At 40.3% G+C, this 17,016-nt stretch overlaps 2 protein-coding genes across 5 annotated transcripts; one reads left to right on the top strand and one right to left on the bottom strand.

Moving 5' to 3' along the window:
• The first annotated feature begins 3,837 nt into the window (after positions 1-3,837).
• LOC112702294 (uncharacterized) lies at positions 3,838-5,707 on the top strand. 4 transcript variants are annotated; one of them, XR_003153973.3, is made up of 3 exons: positions 3,838-4,272; positions 4,601-4,801; positions 5,483-5,707. XR_003153973.3 is itself a non-coding variant. In XM_025753268.3 (3 exons), exons 1-3 carry the CDS (start codon positions 3,998-4,000, stop codon positions 5,546-5,548), a joined length of 408 nt encoding a protein of 135 aa, XP_025609053.1. In that variant the 5' UTR covers positions 3,850-3,997; the 3' UTR covers positions 5,549-5,707. The 4 variants fall into 4 exon arrangements, 1 of the variants encoding a protein (XP_025609053.1); XR_003153972.3 differs by having other exon boundaries at positions 3,847-4,272; positions 4,612-4,801; XM_025753268.3 differs by having other exon boundaries at positions 3,850-4,272; positions 4,735-4,801.
• A 10,604-nt stretch (positions 5,708-16,311) lies between these two features.
• LOC112702293 (uncharacterized) lies at positions 16,312-16,680 on the bottom strand. Its single transcript, XM_072198665.1, has one exon. The coding sequence runs from the start codon at positions 16,678-16,680 to the stop codon at positions 16,312-16,314; it is 369 nt and encodes a 122-aa protein (XP_072054766.1).
• Between the last annotated feature and the right edge of the window lie 336 nt (positions 16,681-17,016).

Below are 17,016 nucleotides of genomic sequence, written 5' to 3'. Positions count from 1 at the left end.
TAAGCAACTTATCCTGGTAATGACATTTTCTTATTGATTTTTAGGAAAACATCATAATACATAACTACTTATTCCTATTGACACGTATATTTTCTTATTCTTTTTCAATTGTCTTCATGTATTATTGGAAACTTCTCTATTTGTTGTTTATATTATTATTATTATTAGCAATTACTACTTGTTCTTCAACTAATTACTCAATGTTCGTGCTGTCTTATTCATGTTTTTTCAATTATTCAAAATGACGGAGTTTAATTTTAATTTATGCAATAAATTCAGGATATGTATTTAACAAAATTTCTTCTTAATGTATTGGTAATTGGAACAGGACATCTTTAATGTGTCTTCAATTTTTCACCTTCAACTTATGAGAATGGATCTCGATCATACGTGAACACATTTCACCTCCTCCTCCACCTCAAGTTATAACTTATGAACCTTACCTATAAGTCGCGATTGACATTTCTACTTCGGTAAAACTATGCATATGTATAATCTAATTTGCTCATATAAATCTTTTATGTCAACTTTCAATACATCATAACTTCTTACGAGGTATCTACTACTCTATATATTCTAATTGCTTCATATTATGTATGTATCTTATCATTTCACATATCAAAATCAATTAATCAATCTTTCGGAAAACAAAATTGGCTATTAATCAATCCAAAAAAATGACTTTTTACCAATCGAAACAAATCTTTATTATTCACTCAATATTCAATAATTAATTGCTTTGAGTAAGAAATTCGTCAATAAGTTACTGTGGGTTGGAAAAATTCTCTCAAGACAATTGATTCGGTCAATGAATACATATTTTTGAACTTTTCAGTTCGCGTCAATCAAATACTATATGCAATCCATGAAAAATTGTTCTCAAGCAGAAAAGTATCCCCACACAATTATATTGATTGAACAACTCTTACCACTCAATTGTTTTTGAATAAATATTGACTAACTGACTAAATTTGAGGGCTACATCTTTTTTATTCAGCTTTATTTATTTGTTTATCTATTTCATCTGTTACTACCAATTTTTTTTTTCATTTTTTCCTCTTTTCAATCTAACAAGTTGAGTTTGGGGCTGCCATAGTCACAATTCCGATTTATAGGTCGGAAGCTCAACCTGTTTAATTAAAAATTTTCACAGGTCAAGTTTAGGGGCTATGATCCATCCGTTGGCTATAATTCGGCCCAGGTAAAACTATAAATCGGAATTCGGTTAAAACTAAATACACACGTACTATATCAAGAGTACGTGGAGAGTACATATTTTACTCTCCTAACGGATTTATCCTATAAAATCAAATAACTACGTGCCAATCCAGATGAGGAATCTCTCCGCAAATCTCTTTAAAGAAGAGCACTAAAGAGCAGTTATCACCTAACAACTTCACAATATTAGACCCATTAAGTACTGCCTGTAGCACAACAATTCTATAAATATATCCACTCCTGACATGAAGGAGGTACGTTATTCATTCTGAATAACTCATATTTATCTTCTACTCTTACTAACTTGAGCGTTGGAGTCCCTTTGCAGGTGCCCAATGCCGCCGTCCTTACAAGAAGACGATGTTCCTTCCTCTCACTCCTAAGGAAAGCAAGTTCAAGCACTAACAGAACAGGCTATACCTCAGAGACCTCTTTTCACGCAGGAACAATTGTGATTTTCAGTTCTTGAACTTGTTAAATTGATCATTTGCTAAATTGGTGGGATGTTGTTGTTTTAATTTGCTAAATTGTTAGGTTGCTGCGATTTAATTTGTTGGATTTTCTATTTAGGTCTCGTTCTTGTTTATTTGCTAAATTATTGTTGTGTATTTATTATTGTCTTGGAGATTATTGCTGGATATTGGTGATCATTGATTTATTATACGCTTCATGTTTTCATTGTTTTCTTCTTCTGAAAAAAAAAAAATCAGTTTTCATTGTTTTGATGAGTGTTTGTTTTGTTTCAAAAATCAATTTTTTTGTGATCAGTGCTCAAACTCTGAATGTTGTTCTGCTAGTTTTGCTGTGTTTATTTTCTTTCAGAAATCAATTTTTTGTGATCAATGTTCAAACTCTAAATGTTGTTCTGTTGTTTTTGTTTTGTTTCAGAAATCAATTTTTTGTGATCAATGCTCAAATTCTGAACCTTGTTCGGCTGATTTTGTTGTTTCAGAAATCAGTTTTGTGATCAATGCTCATACTCTAAATATTGTTTTGTTTTAAGGCCGTGTTTGGAAAAGGTGATTGATTTCTGAATGTTGTTTTGTTTTTGTTTTAAGACCGTGTGTTGTGTTCAATTTTCATTTTGTAAGAAATTCTTTGAGTTATATAAGAATTAAGGAGGATTATTTCAATGGTATTACTTTGGTGATTCTGGTCTGCTACAAGCTTGAACATAGAATTGAAGAGAGAAACCCTTTACTATTTTATTATTGAGAAAAGCTCTGCATACAAGTCATTAGGGCTTATATGCTTTACAAGTTAATTAACGAATAAACCCCAAAAACGAAATGCAAGGTCTACGTTCTTCTTCTTCTTCCTCTTCCTCTTCTTCTTCTTCTTTTCTTTTGTTTCTTGCTTTCTCTTTCTCCTTCTTCTTCTTCTTGCTGCACGTTCTTCTTCTTTTTTTCTTTCGTTTCTTACTTTCTCTTTCTCGTTCTTCTTCTTCTTGCACGTTCTTCTTCCTCTTCCTCTTCTTTTCTTTCTTTTCTTGCCTTTTCTTTCTCCTTCTTCTTCTTGCTGCACGTTCTTCTTCCTCTTTCTGTTCTTCTTCTTTATTTACGTGCTTTTTTCTCTGTTTTCTTTCTTCGTTATTCTCGATTTCCATTTTTTTGACATCAAATGAAATCGTTTTTGAAGAAGAAGAAGCAGAAGATGAGGAAGAGAAAGAGAAAGAGTTCTGAAATATGCATAAGGTGTACTTCAACGAATTTTGGGTGTATTTCTTAAATTCTTTGGGTGTATTTTTATAATCCTTTAGGTGAATTCCTGTAACCGTTTGGGTGAATTCCTATAACCGTTTGGGTGTATTTCTGTAATCGTTGGGGTATATTTCTGTAATCGTTTGGGTGTATTTCTGAAGTTCCATTATCTTTAAATTTGGCAAGAAAATTATTTTCATGGAGGAAGAAGAAGAAGAGTCGTTCATAATGCATGGTGAGTAGCGCGCTTTGGAAACAGAAAGTTGTTGAATAACATGCGTTTTATTTACTCTTGAATGTGGAAGTGTGTAATGCGTTAATTAAATGTAATGCGTGTGTTTTATTAGATTTGTAAGACTTCTAAGCCAAAAAAACTTGTATGCGTAGCAGACCTCTTTATTATTGGCCTATTTTTGGTATTGCATATCATTGTAGTTTTTTTTATTGATAGAACTAGTTGTTTATAATCTCTTTTGAAGTAAAAAAAATGCAGGAGAAGAGTGTTTAGAACTAATTACTTTATTCATTGAATTTTTATTGAATTAGGTATTTATTATAAACGGTTTTTTTAATTGAACTAATAAACCAATAATTAGAGTAGTTCGATGACCGGTCTGATTTTCAAAACCTTGATTATATGAAACTGAAAAATCATTGAATTTTAATAATTTATTTGTATATTTAATTAAAGTAGTTTAACTACGGTTTGACTTAGGGGTGTTCAAAACCGATCCGGACCGAACAAAACCGATCGACCGAACCGAAAAAACCGAAAACCGAATAAACCGAAAACCAAAAAAACCGAAAAAAATTATATTTTGCTGTTTTTATTGCGGTTCGGTTCGGTTTTCGGTTTTGACAATGAAAACCCTAACCGAACCGAACCGATTAAAAAAAAACAAATAAAACCAACCCTCCCCCCACCCCCAACCCCCTCACAGCATAACCTAACCTAGCCGCCAATCCTCACATTCACTCTGCGCTCTCTACTTTCGAAACCCACTCCCAGTCTCGCAGCAGCCAGCACCTCCCACTCCCAACATGCGTGAACCCCTTCCTCCCACCATCTCCCTGCGCTAATGAACCCCTTCCTCTCACCACCTCCCAGCGCCACCGAACCCTTCCAGTCTTTCACACAGCGCCGCCGAACCTTTCGTCCCAGCACCTCCTCGCAGACAGCACCAGCCAACACCATCGTCGCAGAGCCAGCACCACCCGCGTCACCACCCACAGCATCGTTTCTGGCCTCGCGGAGACAGCACCACCCAGCCACCCACAGCATCGTTTCTGGCCTCGCGGAGACACGGATAGCAGCCGCCATCGAGTCAAGTCAGATAAGGAGCCTCCAATTTAGGTATTCAATTTTTGTTCAATAATCATTGATTCATTGTTGTTCAATTTCTGTTTCAGTGTATATTTGTTGCTAATTTTTGTTCATGGTTTAATTTATTGTTGATTTTTGTATATTGTTGTTCAATTTCCATTTCGGTATATATTTATTTGTTGCTGGTTTTTATTCATGGTTTAATTTATTTGTTTTTGATTTACTGAAATACTCATCTGACACTTGCTATTTACCACCACCACAACTAACAACAATAATACTAATAACAATAACAATCACTCATAAACAGATTTTGTTTTAAATAGTTAACATCAAGTAATTAGATGACATTGTTTAGGTTTTGTTCAGGAATTGCTGGTTATTGAATTATTGTTCAGTGTATTGAGATCAGCGTATTATTCAGTTTATTGTTAAGAATTTAGTATTGTTGGATTGCTGGTTATAAATTTCTGGGTTCTGGCCATGATCAAGAGTTCAACACAGCAGCTCCCAGTCTCCCACCACACCACTGACCCCAACATCATCATCGGTGATAACGGTAATTCCAATTATTTCCCCTGATTTTTATGATATAGCTTTTATGAATCTTATGATCAATTTATTATAATAATTGTTCAATTTTCTTAATTACCCCATGGGGTTCAGCTTTTCAATTGTTGAGAATTCTGGAAATTTTAATGCTTGATTCTTTTGTACGCGTGGCGCTTTTCCAGCTTCCATTTGGGATCTCTTTTTTAAGCTTATAGTTTCTCTGTGTTTTTATGATCTTATTTGGTGCATAAAATTAATATCGTAGCTGGATTGATTTGATGCTGATCCCATCTGGTTCCCAATTTTTCCCCCAATACCATTGACATCCAAAATATGAACTATTAATGCTTTTGCAGTTGTTCACAGCTTCTAATGACTAATCAACTTTTCATAATGTAATTATAGTAGTCACTTCATTAAAATTGTATAATATGGGAATTTTTGTTAAAACAAAAAAAAAATGTAAAACTTTGAGATTGTAATGGGCACTTCAGTATTACTTGTAATCCTAATTGCTAGAAACAATTAATATGAATCGAGGCACCAGTGACAAAGCTAATTGAAGTTGTAGTCTGTTTGTTTTCATTTCATATATGTATTGTGTTCAAAGTGTATATGTAATATTATGAGTAGTAGTTTATTTATGGAGAGAAGTTACTTATGTAGCCTTCTTGTTTTATTATTATAGGAGTTGGGAAGTCATGTCTTCTACTTCAATTCACTGGCAAGCGCTTTCAACCCGTCCATGACTTGAAAATTTATTTTTATCTTTCAGTTGTGTTGACTACTGAACTTTTAAACATCTTTAATTGTCGTATTTGAATTTCTTTTGTCGTTAAATTTCATTAGATCAAGACTTTGTTAGTTATTGTGTATTCGTGTTTGTCGTAGTCAATGATATGACTTTGTAAAATAGTATGGTAGTATTCTTTTTGAATTGATTGAAAAAAACCGAACAAACCGAACCAAACCAAACCGATTTTATTTGGTTTGGTTTGGTTCGGATGACCTTGAGAAAAAAACCGAACCAAACCGAACCGCAGTTTAATTAAACGATCGGATCGGATGACTTTTCTCTCAAAAACCGAACCAAACCGCACCGCGAACACCCAAAAATGTATGCCTTTAATAATTTACCTAATTATTAGTAGTCTCTTTCAGTAAGCAATCATAATAATTGTTGCACAAAAAATACACCCAAACTCTTTGCTGCAAATCAAATATAGCAATTAATTAATTAATTATGTTATGTTAGACAAAAATTAGCCACTAAAAACAGTTATTGACATAAAATATATATTAAAATATAAATACATATTAAAAATAAAATAAATTATATATATTGTTACGATGGATAATCGGAGATTAATGGGTTGGACAAGTTTGGCTGGCCCAATCGTCTGAACGATGAAACGTCCAAGTGGGTTTGTGCTCCGAAACCCCCCGTCCGACTTGTGTAAGGGAGAATGGGGGGTGGTACCTGCAAAGACACTCCGATGTCAAAGTCAGCAAAGGGGTAAAACAGGTCTAGAGAGTATTGGGCTTCTGAGATACCTGAGAGGTGTTAGTGTATTTATAGGGGTGAACCCATAACCACCGCTGAAGTAGTTCCGCCTTTTGAGGTGGATAACCGCCCCCTTTATCTTAGGGAGGTTGAGATATGGCTCTTGGAAGTGGGTAGAGAGATTTTAGGGGCAGCTACTCATTTGAATGAGTGATTATCTGCCAGCTAATCTTCATCCCCGACTTCTTTAGGGTTAGTTGTGGTAAGAACCGACTTCGTAGGGAGGAGGTCAGTACAAGGCGAGGCTCAACCCTTTTGGGTTGGGCCTTTTGTTGGGACCTGGGCCTTATCGTTGGGTCAGGGTATGAATAGTGCCCCTACTCGAGCCCAATTTCTTTTAAGATTTGGGTTCGAGTATTCTACTCGGGGTCGTAACCGACTTGTGAGGGAACCGACGTGATTGTTTGCAACCGACGTGAATTTTCGTGACTTTTGATTTTTACAGTTACGTTTAATCAAACGTCGCGTCCGTTAGGGGTATGCGTAGGTATTAATTATCTTGGTAACGGTGCATTCATTAATGACCGCTTCCATTTTTACCATTATGCCCCTAACGTGCTTATAAGTGCTTTCCCCTTCTTTCGTTGTTTCGTTTCTTCAATTTTTCAAATTTTTCCTTTCATCTGTTCGTGGAACACTTTCGTATCTATTCGTGGAACACTTTCGTTGAAGGCTTTCATCTTTCTCTATCCCTTTTCAGGCAAAGGTTGGTTCTTTCTTCCCTTTTATTAAGTGCTTCTGTTTGCATGCCTTTTATTTTCTTTGGAGAGGGAGAAGGTGACGCCGTAGGTTTCTGTTAGATTCCATGCCCCTTAGGAACTCTCGTTTTTTATTCTTTTTTCTTTTTCCTTTGTAGGTTTTCATCGTACCCTAGGGAAAAATGTCTTCTGTAGAAGTTCTTGCTCAGTGGGTTGATGTTACGGTCTTGGGGGAGGAACCCTTGGTTGATGCCGAGTTTATCACCAACCTTCGCACTCATCACCATATTTGTACTTCTGAGGAGGATGAGCCAAAGTATGAATTGGTGGTCCCGGGTCTGGAAGACTGGGTTTGTTTTGGGAGGGATACTGAGGAGGTCCCTCATTTTTTCTACATGTATGAAAGCATGATTACCCGTTTGGGTGTTTTTCTTCCATTTTCTGATTTTGAAATAGCTGTTTTACGTCACTGCCGAGTTGCTCCTACCCAACTTCACCCCAATTCTTGGGGTTTTCTGAAAATTTACCAGTTTATCAGCCATGCCTTAGATTTTTTGACTTCTTTGAGGATTTTCTTCTATCTTTTTCACATGACCAAGCCCTTCAGTGGGCTAAATAACAAGTAGCAATGGGTGTCTTTTCGAGCCATACAAGGTCGGAGAGTTTTCACCTTTTTTGATGAATCTTTCTATGACTTCAAAAATTATTTTTTCAAAGTTCAAGGTGTAGAGGGTCACCACCCCTTTTTCCTGGATAAAAATTCTATTCCTCGCTTTCCTCTGTACTGGTTGGAGGCCTCCCCCTGTGAGAAATATGGTTTGGATGACTTGGATGAGGTGGAGGAAGCCATTGTGGGGTTCCTTCGAGAAGTGTGGGGGAGGGCCCCATATCTGGATACCAAAAAATTTCTCCAGGGGTCGCCGACCTTTGTCCAGGCACAATTAGGTAGCCTTTGTCTTTCTGCTTTGTTTCTGACTTGTATCTTGTTTTTCTGACTTGTCTGACTTTTTTGGCTACTAATTGCTTTTTTCAGAGATGGCGAAGAGGAATTCCAGTGAATCTTACCAGAGGGTCCAGGAGGCCAAAGTGAGGTCCCGTGCCAGAACCGGCAGCACCAGGGTAGCTAGCTCTCCTTTTCCTCTTCCTCCCCCTTCTTCCCAAAATTTGGGGACCTCTTCTCGTCCTATTGTTGTTTCCTCCTCGGCCTCTTCTCAGCCGCCCCCTTCCCCCCGATCTTTTCCTGAGCCAGACAAGAAGAAGCGCAAGACTTTAGAGTCTTCCTATTCTTTTGAAGGTGAGGCTAAGGTGGATGCTCCTGCATTTATCCGGAAACACATCTATTCCTATACCCGTATAGGTATGGATGATGTTTCTGTCCGGAACCACCTCACTATTCTGGCTCAGGAAAATATCAGGGCGGCGGCGGTGTGCACTAAGTTTCTTGATATTTTTGAGAAGACTCCTCTTAGCTCTCTAGGTTCAACTTCGAGGGTTGAAGAGTTGGAGGAAAGGCTTCTCATGTATCAGAAACATGAGAAGGAGTTGAAGGAGGAGGTCGCTAAATTGAAGGAGGAGAGGGATGGCCTTCGGGAGAAGGGGAGCAAGTTACAAGCCTAATGCAATATGGAGGAGGACTTGAGGAAGAAGGCGCAGGAGAGTTATTTGAGCTTGTTCAAGGACCTCGTGGAGGTGAGGAAGGACTTGTTGAATTCTCGGACTGCTTACGCCGAGTTGGAGGACTCTATTGCTGAGGGAGCCGAGGAGGCTTGGAGGATTTTTCAGGAGCAGGTCGGAGTCCTTGCTCCCGATTTGGATCTCTCTCCTTTGGACCCTGACAAGATTGTCATTGATGGGGCCATTGTGTCTCCTCCCCGACCTGTGTCTGAGTCCGAGTTGAAGACTCGGGGTCAGAGAATCATAGACTCTCCTCTCCGACCAGACGACGCTCCGAGTTCTTCCAAGGCTCTCGAGACTTCTTTTCCAACTCCTGTGGGTGCCCCTCTCCTTGGTCCTGATGGCGTTGCGGCCAATCTTCCTGATTCTAGTGGTGATCCGACTACTCCCTGTGGTGATGCTTAAAAAATTTGTTGGCTATATGGGGGCCCGGCCTGTGGGTTTCCTTTTTTTAAACTCTCTCTTTTTTTATGTTGGTGGTGGTAGTTGACATTTTATTTGGCCTTTTAAAGCCGTAAACAAAATATTTTAGAAATACCCCTTTTTTGGATAAGGGGTTTAAGTTATCTTTCGTGTGCATGCTTTTTCTGTTTTTGATACTTAGAAAATTTCTTCGATTTTTTCTTGAAAAACCTTTTCCTTTGGCCTGTCTGTCCTTCTGAGCTTTTTTCGCTTTGAGAACTTAGGACAGTCTTTTGGCTTTTTTAATAGGTTTTTCGATCTCTTTTTCACTATTCCTTATACTCAACTTTGCGGTTTATTGAGTTTTTATGACTTAGGTTATTTTTGCGATGCGTTTTTCTTCTGCTCGATTTTTCATTTCGATTTATGGGTCGAAGTGTTTCCGAGCTTCTCTACTTGGGTTTTCATTTCGACTTATGAGTCAGAGTGTTTCCGAGTTTCTTACGATCAACTTTTATAACCTCTTTACACCGACTTGTACCTCGTCGTTTTATCCTGACGACCATCTAGGTCGGTTCATGGGATTTTCACGCTTTGTCGAGCTTAAGTCGGCGCGTTTCGTAGAAAGAAAATAAACGAGAAGGAATTTTTATAAAAGATCTTTGAAAAAGATCTTTATTTATTTGGAAAGGTACTTTTACTGCTACTAAGGGCTTTTAGCAACTTATTTCCCTTAGGCTCTACTATGATGCCTCGTTAAAAACCCTTCTTCAGAAAAAAACCCTTTGTTTTTTGGGAAAAATCGTGAAGTAGGGAAAAGAGTACATCAGGGAGTAGAGTTCGCTTTTAACTATAGTATCTTTTCATGTTGCAAGCATGCCACGACCTTAGTAACTCGGTGCCATTTAGGTCGGTCACCTTATAATAACCTTTTCCTAAGACCTCTCTAATTTTGTATGGTCCCTTCCAATTAGCAGCGAGTTTTTCTTCCCCCGATTTGTTGACTCCAATGTCGTTTCTGATCAATACCAAGTCGTTTGGGGTGAAGCTTCTTCGAATGACTTTTTTGTTGGATCTGGTAGTCATCCTTTGTTTCAACGCTGCTTCTCTTATCTGAGCTTGCTCTCGAACTTCGGGGAGCAGTTTGAGCTCCTCTTTGTGCTCCTGTATGTTTCCGATCTCATCGTGGAGAATCACCCTTGGACTTTGTTCGCTGATTTCTACTGGTATCATGGCTTCTACGCCATAGACGAGTCGGAAGGGCGTTTCTCCAGTGGCAGATTGTGGTGTTGTCCGGTAAGCCCATAACACTTGTGGTAGCTCCTCAGCCCAGGCTCCTTTTGCATCTTGTAGTCTTTTTTTTAGTCCTGCCAGTATGACTTTGTTGGCTGCCTCGGCTTGTCCGTTTGCTTGTGGATATTCCACCGAGGTGAACTGGTGTTTGATCTTCATATTGGCCACCAGGCTTTTGAAGGTAGAGTTGGTGAACTGGGTTTCGTTGTCTGTAGTAATGGAATATGGTATTCCAAACCTTGTGATGATATTTTTGTAGAGGAACCTCCGACTTCTCTGGGCTGTGATGGTGGTTAATGGTTCTGCTTCTATCCACTTTGTGAAGTAGTCTATTCCCACAATCAAGTATTTGACTTGTCCTGGGGCCTGGGGAAAAGGACCTAACAAATCCATCCCCCATTTTACAAAGGGCCATGAAGAAGTTATACTGATTAGCTCCTCGGGGGGAGCCACGTGGAAATTTGCGTGCATTTGGCATGGTCGGCACTTTTTCACAAATTCTGTGGCATCTTTCTACAAGGTCGGCCAGTAGAATCCAGCTCGGATTACTTTCCTGGCTAATGACCTGGCTTCGAGATGGTTTTCGCAGATCCTATTATGAACCTTCTCTAGTACCTTAGTGGTCCTTGAGGTCGGTACGCACTTCAACAATGGTGTTGATATTCCTCTTTTATAAAGGATATTTTTCACCAGGGTGTAATATTATGCTTCCCTCCGAATTTTCTTAATCTCTTTTTCCTCTTTGGGGAGGATGTCGAATTTTAGGTATTCGATCAAGGGATTCATCCATCCGAGGTTTAGCCCAATTACCTCTAGGATATCTCGTTTGTCCTCTACTTTTACCACAGAGGGTTCTTGGAGAGTTTCCTGAATCAAGCTTCTATTATTCCCTCCTGGTTTGGTACTTGCTAACTTGGAGAGGGCGTCTGCTCTGCTGTTGAGATCCCGAGTTATATGCTTAACTTCGATTTCCGCAAAGTGCCCTAAGTGTTCCAGAGTTCTTTCCAAGTACCTTTTCATGTTCGGGTCTTTAGCCTGATACTCTCCATTTATCTGGGAGGTCACCACTTAAGAGTCGCTGTATATCACCACTTTCGTTGCACCGACCTCTTCTGCCAGTTTCAACCCTGCAATCAGGGTTTCATACTCTGCTTGATTATTTGAAGCTGGAAATTCAAATTTGAGGGATACCTCTATTTGGGTTCCCCTTTCGTCAGCCAGTATTATGCCTGCACCGCTTCCTGTCTTGTTTGAGGATCCATCTACGTAAAGTTTCCATGTAGTTGGCTTCTCTTGATCTCCCGCGTATTCTGCTATGAAGTGGTGAGGCATTGGGCTTTGATCGCTGTCCGAGTTTCATAATTTAAGTCAAAATCGGAGAGCTCTATTGCCCATTGAACCATTCTCCCTGCAACATCCGTCTTCTGGAGGATTTGCTTCATGGGCTGGTTCGTTCGGACTCTTATAGTATGTGCTTGAAAGTAAGGCCGTAGCCTTCGTGAGGCTATTACTAAGGAGTAGGCAAACTTCTCTAGTTTGTGGTACCTTAGCTCGGGGCCCTGCAGGACTTTGCTAATGAAGTAAACCGGATGTTGTCCGACCTCGTCCTCCCTTATCAGGGCTGATGCGACAGCTTTGTCTGCTACGGACAAATATAGGATGAGACCTTCCCCGACTAGAGGTCGGGTCAAGATCGACGATTGGCTCAAGAATCTTTTGAACTCTTGGAACGCTTCTTCACATTCTGGAGTCCATTTGAACTGGCATCCCTTTCTTAGTAAAGAAAATAGTGGAAGGGATTTGAGTGCTGACCCTGCCAAGAACCTGGAGAGAGCTGCTAGTCGGCCATTCAATTGTTGGACCTCTCTTAGGTAGGTTGGGCTCTTCATTTCAAGGATGGCTTTACACTTATCGGGATTTGCTTTGATATCTCTCTGTGTTAGCATGAACCCTAGAAATTTTCCAGCCTCCACCGCGAAAGTACACTTTGCGGGATTTAGCCTTATCCCGTGCAACCTTATGGTGTCGAAGACTTGCGAGAGGTCTGTCAAGAGATCAGCTTCTTCCTTAGTTTTCACTAGCATATCGTCTACGTAGACTTCCATTAAGCTCCCGAGGTGGGGGGCGAACACCTTGTTTATCAGCCTTTGGTATGTGGCCCCTGCATTTTTTAGTCCAAATGGCATGACCACGTAGCAGAAATTTTCTCGGGGCGTGACGAACAATGTTTTCTCTTGGTCTGGCTCATACATAGGGATTTGGTTATATTCCGAGTAGGCATCCATGAACGACAAGTATTGATACTCCGAGCTAGAGTCTACTAGAGTATCAATACTTGGGAGTGGATAAGGGTCTTTGGGACACGCTTTATTTAAGTCGGTGTAGTCGACACACATCCTCATTGGCCGTTTTGCTTCTTGACTAGCACTACGTTTGCTAGCCATGTTGGATATTTAACATCTCTAATGAAGCCGGCTTCTAGGAGTGCCTGTACTTGCTCTTCCACCGCTAGAGCTTGTTCAGGGCCGAGCTTGCGCCTTTTCTGTTGTACAGGTCGGGATCCTGGATACACCGAGAGCTTGTGGGACATAAGCTCCGGATCTATCCCAGGCATGTCGGAGGCTTTCCAGGCAAAGAGGTCAGAATTGTCTCTTAGGAGTTTAGTCAACCCTTGCTTCAGGGTTTCCCCTAGGTTGGCTCCTATGTTGGTATTTTTCCCTTCCTCTTTGCCGACCTGTATTTCCTCGATTTTTCCTCCTGGCTGTGGTCGCAACTCTTCTTTGGCCCTTGCTCCACTGAGTTCTATGGTGTTGACTTCTTTGCCTTTTCCCCTTAGGTTCAGGCTTTCATTGTAGCACTTTCTTGCCAATTTCTGGTCCCCACGCACCGTTGCTATCCCCGCTGATTTCGGAAATTTCATGCAGAGATGTGGGGTAGATACCACTGCTCCTAGTCGGTTTAGGGTAGCTCTTCCGATTAGGGCATTATATGCTGACCCCACGTCGATGACTATGAAGTCTATATTCAGAGTTTTGGATTTTTCTCCTTTTCCAAAAGTAGTGTGGAGGGGCAGGAAACCCAGTGGTTTTATTGGCGTATCGCCTAGCCCAAACAAGGTGTCGGGGTAGGCTCTCAGCTCCCTTTCGTCGAGCCCTAGTTTATCAAACGCAGGCTTGAAAAGGATGTCTGTTGAACTTCCTTGGTTCACCAGAGTTTTGTGGAGATGGGCGTTGGCTAGGATCATGGTTATCACCACCGGATCATCGTGTCTGGGGATTATTCCTTGCCCATCTTCCTTTGTGAATGAGATGGTAGGAAGGTCGGGCGATTCACTTCCGACCTGGTAGATTCGCTTGAGATGTCTTTTGCGAGAGGACTTGGTGATCCCCCTCCCGCGAATCCGCCTGAGATCATATGTATGTGTCTCTCCGGAGTCTGCGGTAGTGGGTCTCTTCTGTCCGCATCATCTCGCTTTCTCTTTCCATGATTGTCCGACCTCTCCATGAGATATCTGTCAAGTCGGCCTTCTCTGGCCAGCTTTTCTATCACATTCTTGTGGTCGTAACAGTCGTTTGTTGAGTGACCATATATTTTATGGTACTCGCAGTAGTCGCTGCGACTCCCCCCTTTTTTATTCTTGATGGGTCTGGGAGGCGGCAGCCTTTCAGTATTGCAAATTTCTTTATATACGTCCACTATGAAAACCTTTAGAGGAGTATAATAGTGATATTTCCTGGGTCTGTCGAGACCGAGGTCTTCCTTCTTCTTGGGCTCCCTCTCCCTTTCTTTTATCGAGGGAGGGTGCCCAGATCTCCAACTCGACTCTCTCAGTCTGGCATTTTCCTCCATGTTGATGTAGTTTTTCGCTCTCTCCTGTACATCATTCAAAGAGGTGGGGTGCCTTTTTGATATGGACTGTGAGAAGGGACCTTCTCTAAGCCCATTTACCAGCCCCATAATGACTGCCTTGGTGGGAAGGTCTTGAATCTCTAAGCATGCTTTGTTGAACCTTTCCATATAATCCCGTAGAGGTTCTCCGACCTCCTGTTTTATTCCCAGGAGGCTCGGTGCATGCTTTACTTTATCTTTCTGAATGGAGAACCGCATTAGGAACTTTCTCGAGAGGTCTTCAAAGCTGGTGACCGACCTTGGAGGGAGGCTATCAAACCACTTCATCGCTGCTTTCGATAAGGTGGTCGGGAAAGCTTTGCAGCGTGTTGCATCAGAAGCGTCAGCCAGATACATTCGACTTTTAAAATTGCTTAAGTGATGCTTTGGATCTGTGGTTCCATCATAGAGGTCCATATCAGGGCTTTTAAAGTTTCTCGGAACTTTTGCCCTCATTATGTCCTCACTAAAGGGGTCCTCCCCTCCTGGGGGTGACTCTTCTCGGTCGCCGTGGGAGTTCCGACTTTTGAGGGAGGATTCTAGCTTTAAGAGTTTTTCTTCTAACTCTTTTCGTCGTTCCATCTCCTCTCTTAAGTGCTTTTCTATTTGTCGCTCCCGCTCCTGTTCCAGTTGTTCCAAGCGACCTTGATGGCCATGGAATAGCCCCATTAGTTCGGTTGTATAGGGTGCCCCATCCTTTTTTGATTCACGCCCCTCGGAGGAGTTCATCTTCGGATTTTTAAATCCGGAGGTGCCTTCCCTATGTTGGTCGTTGGTTCCCTGGTGAAGGGTTAGGTCTGCGTCATTGTTTCCGGTATCTAGATTCTCTTGTTCAGAATCTGATGCCACATGACCATCTTCCTGTGACATGTCCGCCATTACTGGTTGATCTCTCGGGTCCCCGGCAACGGCGCCAATGTTACGATGGGTAACCGGAGATTAATGGGTTGGACAAGTTTGATTGGCCCAATCGTCTGAACGATGAAACGTCCAAGTGTGTTTGTGCTCCGAGACCCCCGTCCGACTTGTGTAAGGGAGAATGGGGGTGGTACCTGTAAAGATACTCCGATGCCAAAGTCAACAAAGGGGTAAAATAGGTCTAGAGAGTATTGGACTTCTGAGATACCTGAGAGGTGTCAGTGTATTTATAGGGGTGAACCCATAACCACTACTGAAGTAGTTCCGCCTTTTGAGGTGGATAACCGCCCCCTTTAACTTAGGGAGGTTGAGATATGGCTCCTGGAAGTGGGTAGAGAGATTTTAGGGACAGTTACTCATTTGAATGAGTGATTATCTGCCAGCTAATCTTCGTCCCCGACTTCTTTAAGGTTAGTCGTGGTAAGAACCGACTTCGTAGGGAGGAGGTCGGTACAAGGCGAGACTCAACCCTTTTGGGTTGAGCCTTTTGTTGGGACCTGGACTTTATCGTTGAATCAGAGTATGAACATATATATATATATATATATATATAAATATATTAATGATTAATTTTAGTGTACGAATATCATTTTTTTTTTAACTTAAGCAAGGTCATTGATCGGCCTCTAACCAAGTTATAACTTAACACGATAACATAAAAATTAGTGATGATATTGATAAGTATAATTATACGTCGAGAAACTCTATTATATATTACAGGAAATATAACACGGTATTTGGTGTGTAGTGAACGGAGCAAAACAATTTGTTCTTCTCTCTCCACTAAGACTTTCGACTTTACTACTATTTTATATATATATATATATATATATATATATATATATATATATATATATATATAACATTATTTTTCTTTTTAAATACTAAAATAAAACTAACTTCACTCTCTCTATATAATTGCCTCTTCTCAAAACAAAAAAAGTATATTGACTTTTTTCGTTAATAATGAATTAATTTATTCTCCCTCGTTATAAAATAAAGTACGAGACTTATTTCATAATAAAAAAGAATAAATCAATTCAATATTAAAAATAAAAAAGTTGACCCACGCAACTTAAATCATCTAGTAACCAAGGGGAACCAGCGTTCATGAAAAGAAGACTGGTAAGCCATCATAAAGAAGAGGAACACAAGCAAGAGTGCCACTCCCCACGGTGACCCTCCGGCACGGTGCAACGACTCCCTCTCCTCCGGCAAAGGAATCGGAAACGACTCGGAGGAGAGGCAGTGTACAATAAGCAACAAGATTAGCGGAACAAGTGCTAGCAAGATCTTGACCTGAACAAACAAGTCCTCAAACTTGGACTCATAGTTTATGTACCAAGAAAAGGCCAACACAAAGAAGAGTATGAACATGAAGAAGCATAGGTGAAGTGGGAAAGAGAAATATTCCCAGAAGTAGTATTGATCATTATAGTATCTAGCCATGTATGTTATTTTTCTTATTATTATTGTTATGAGTGAGTAGCTAGCTGGGTTAAAAGAAGTAATATGTTTGCTCTTTGTTTGTGAAGTTGTTGGGACTTGGGAGTGAGTTTTTATTGTGTTGTTGAAGATCTTTCAGGTGTTGTTTGGAGCTTTCTAGGAGGTTTGGTTTTGTAGGAGTGGATTGCATTGTGTGTTTGGTCAAAAAGGTTTTTATAGGGAGTTTGGATCATGTTTATGATTGTTATTTTCCAAGTGTACATTTAGGAAAGGGTGATCCGCTGATGTTAATGTTTTCTTTGATTTTGTGGATTGCCTTTTTATGTGTCCCATAATTGG

This window comes from Arachis hypogaea, chromosome 7 (genome assembly GCF_003086295.3).
Source record: "Arachis hypogaea cultivar Tifrunner chromosome 7, arahy.Tifrunner.gnm2.J5K5, whole genome shotgun sequence".
In the NCBI taxonomy this organism is placed as follows: Eukaryota; Viridiplantae; Streptophyta; class Magnoliopsida; order Fabales; family Fabaceae; genus Arachis; species Arachis hypogaea.
Note: the sequence above shows the minus strand (reverse complement) of the source record. Positions and strands in the feature narration are given on the sequence as shown.

Excerpts from the sequence above, each read along its gene's own strand:
- LOC112702294 (XM_025753268.3), top strand. The coding sequence starts at position 3,998 with ATGAACCCCTTCCTCTCACCACCTCCCAGCGCCACCGAACCCTTCCAG. Across the intron at positions 4,273-4,734 it reads ATAAGGAGCCTCCAATTTAG|AGTTCAACACAGCAGCTCCC; the intron begins GTATTCAATTTT and ends GCCATGATCAAG. Across the intron at positions 4,802-5,482 it reads CATCATCATCGGTGATAACG|GAGTTGGGAAGTCATGTCTT; the intron begins GTAATTCCAATT and ends TTATTATTATAG.
- LOC112702293 (XM_072198665.1), bottom strand. The coding sequence starts at position 16,680 with ATGGCTAGATACTATAATGATCAATACTACTTCTGGGAATATTTCTCT.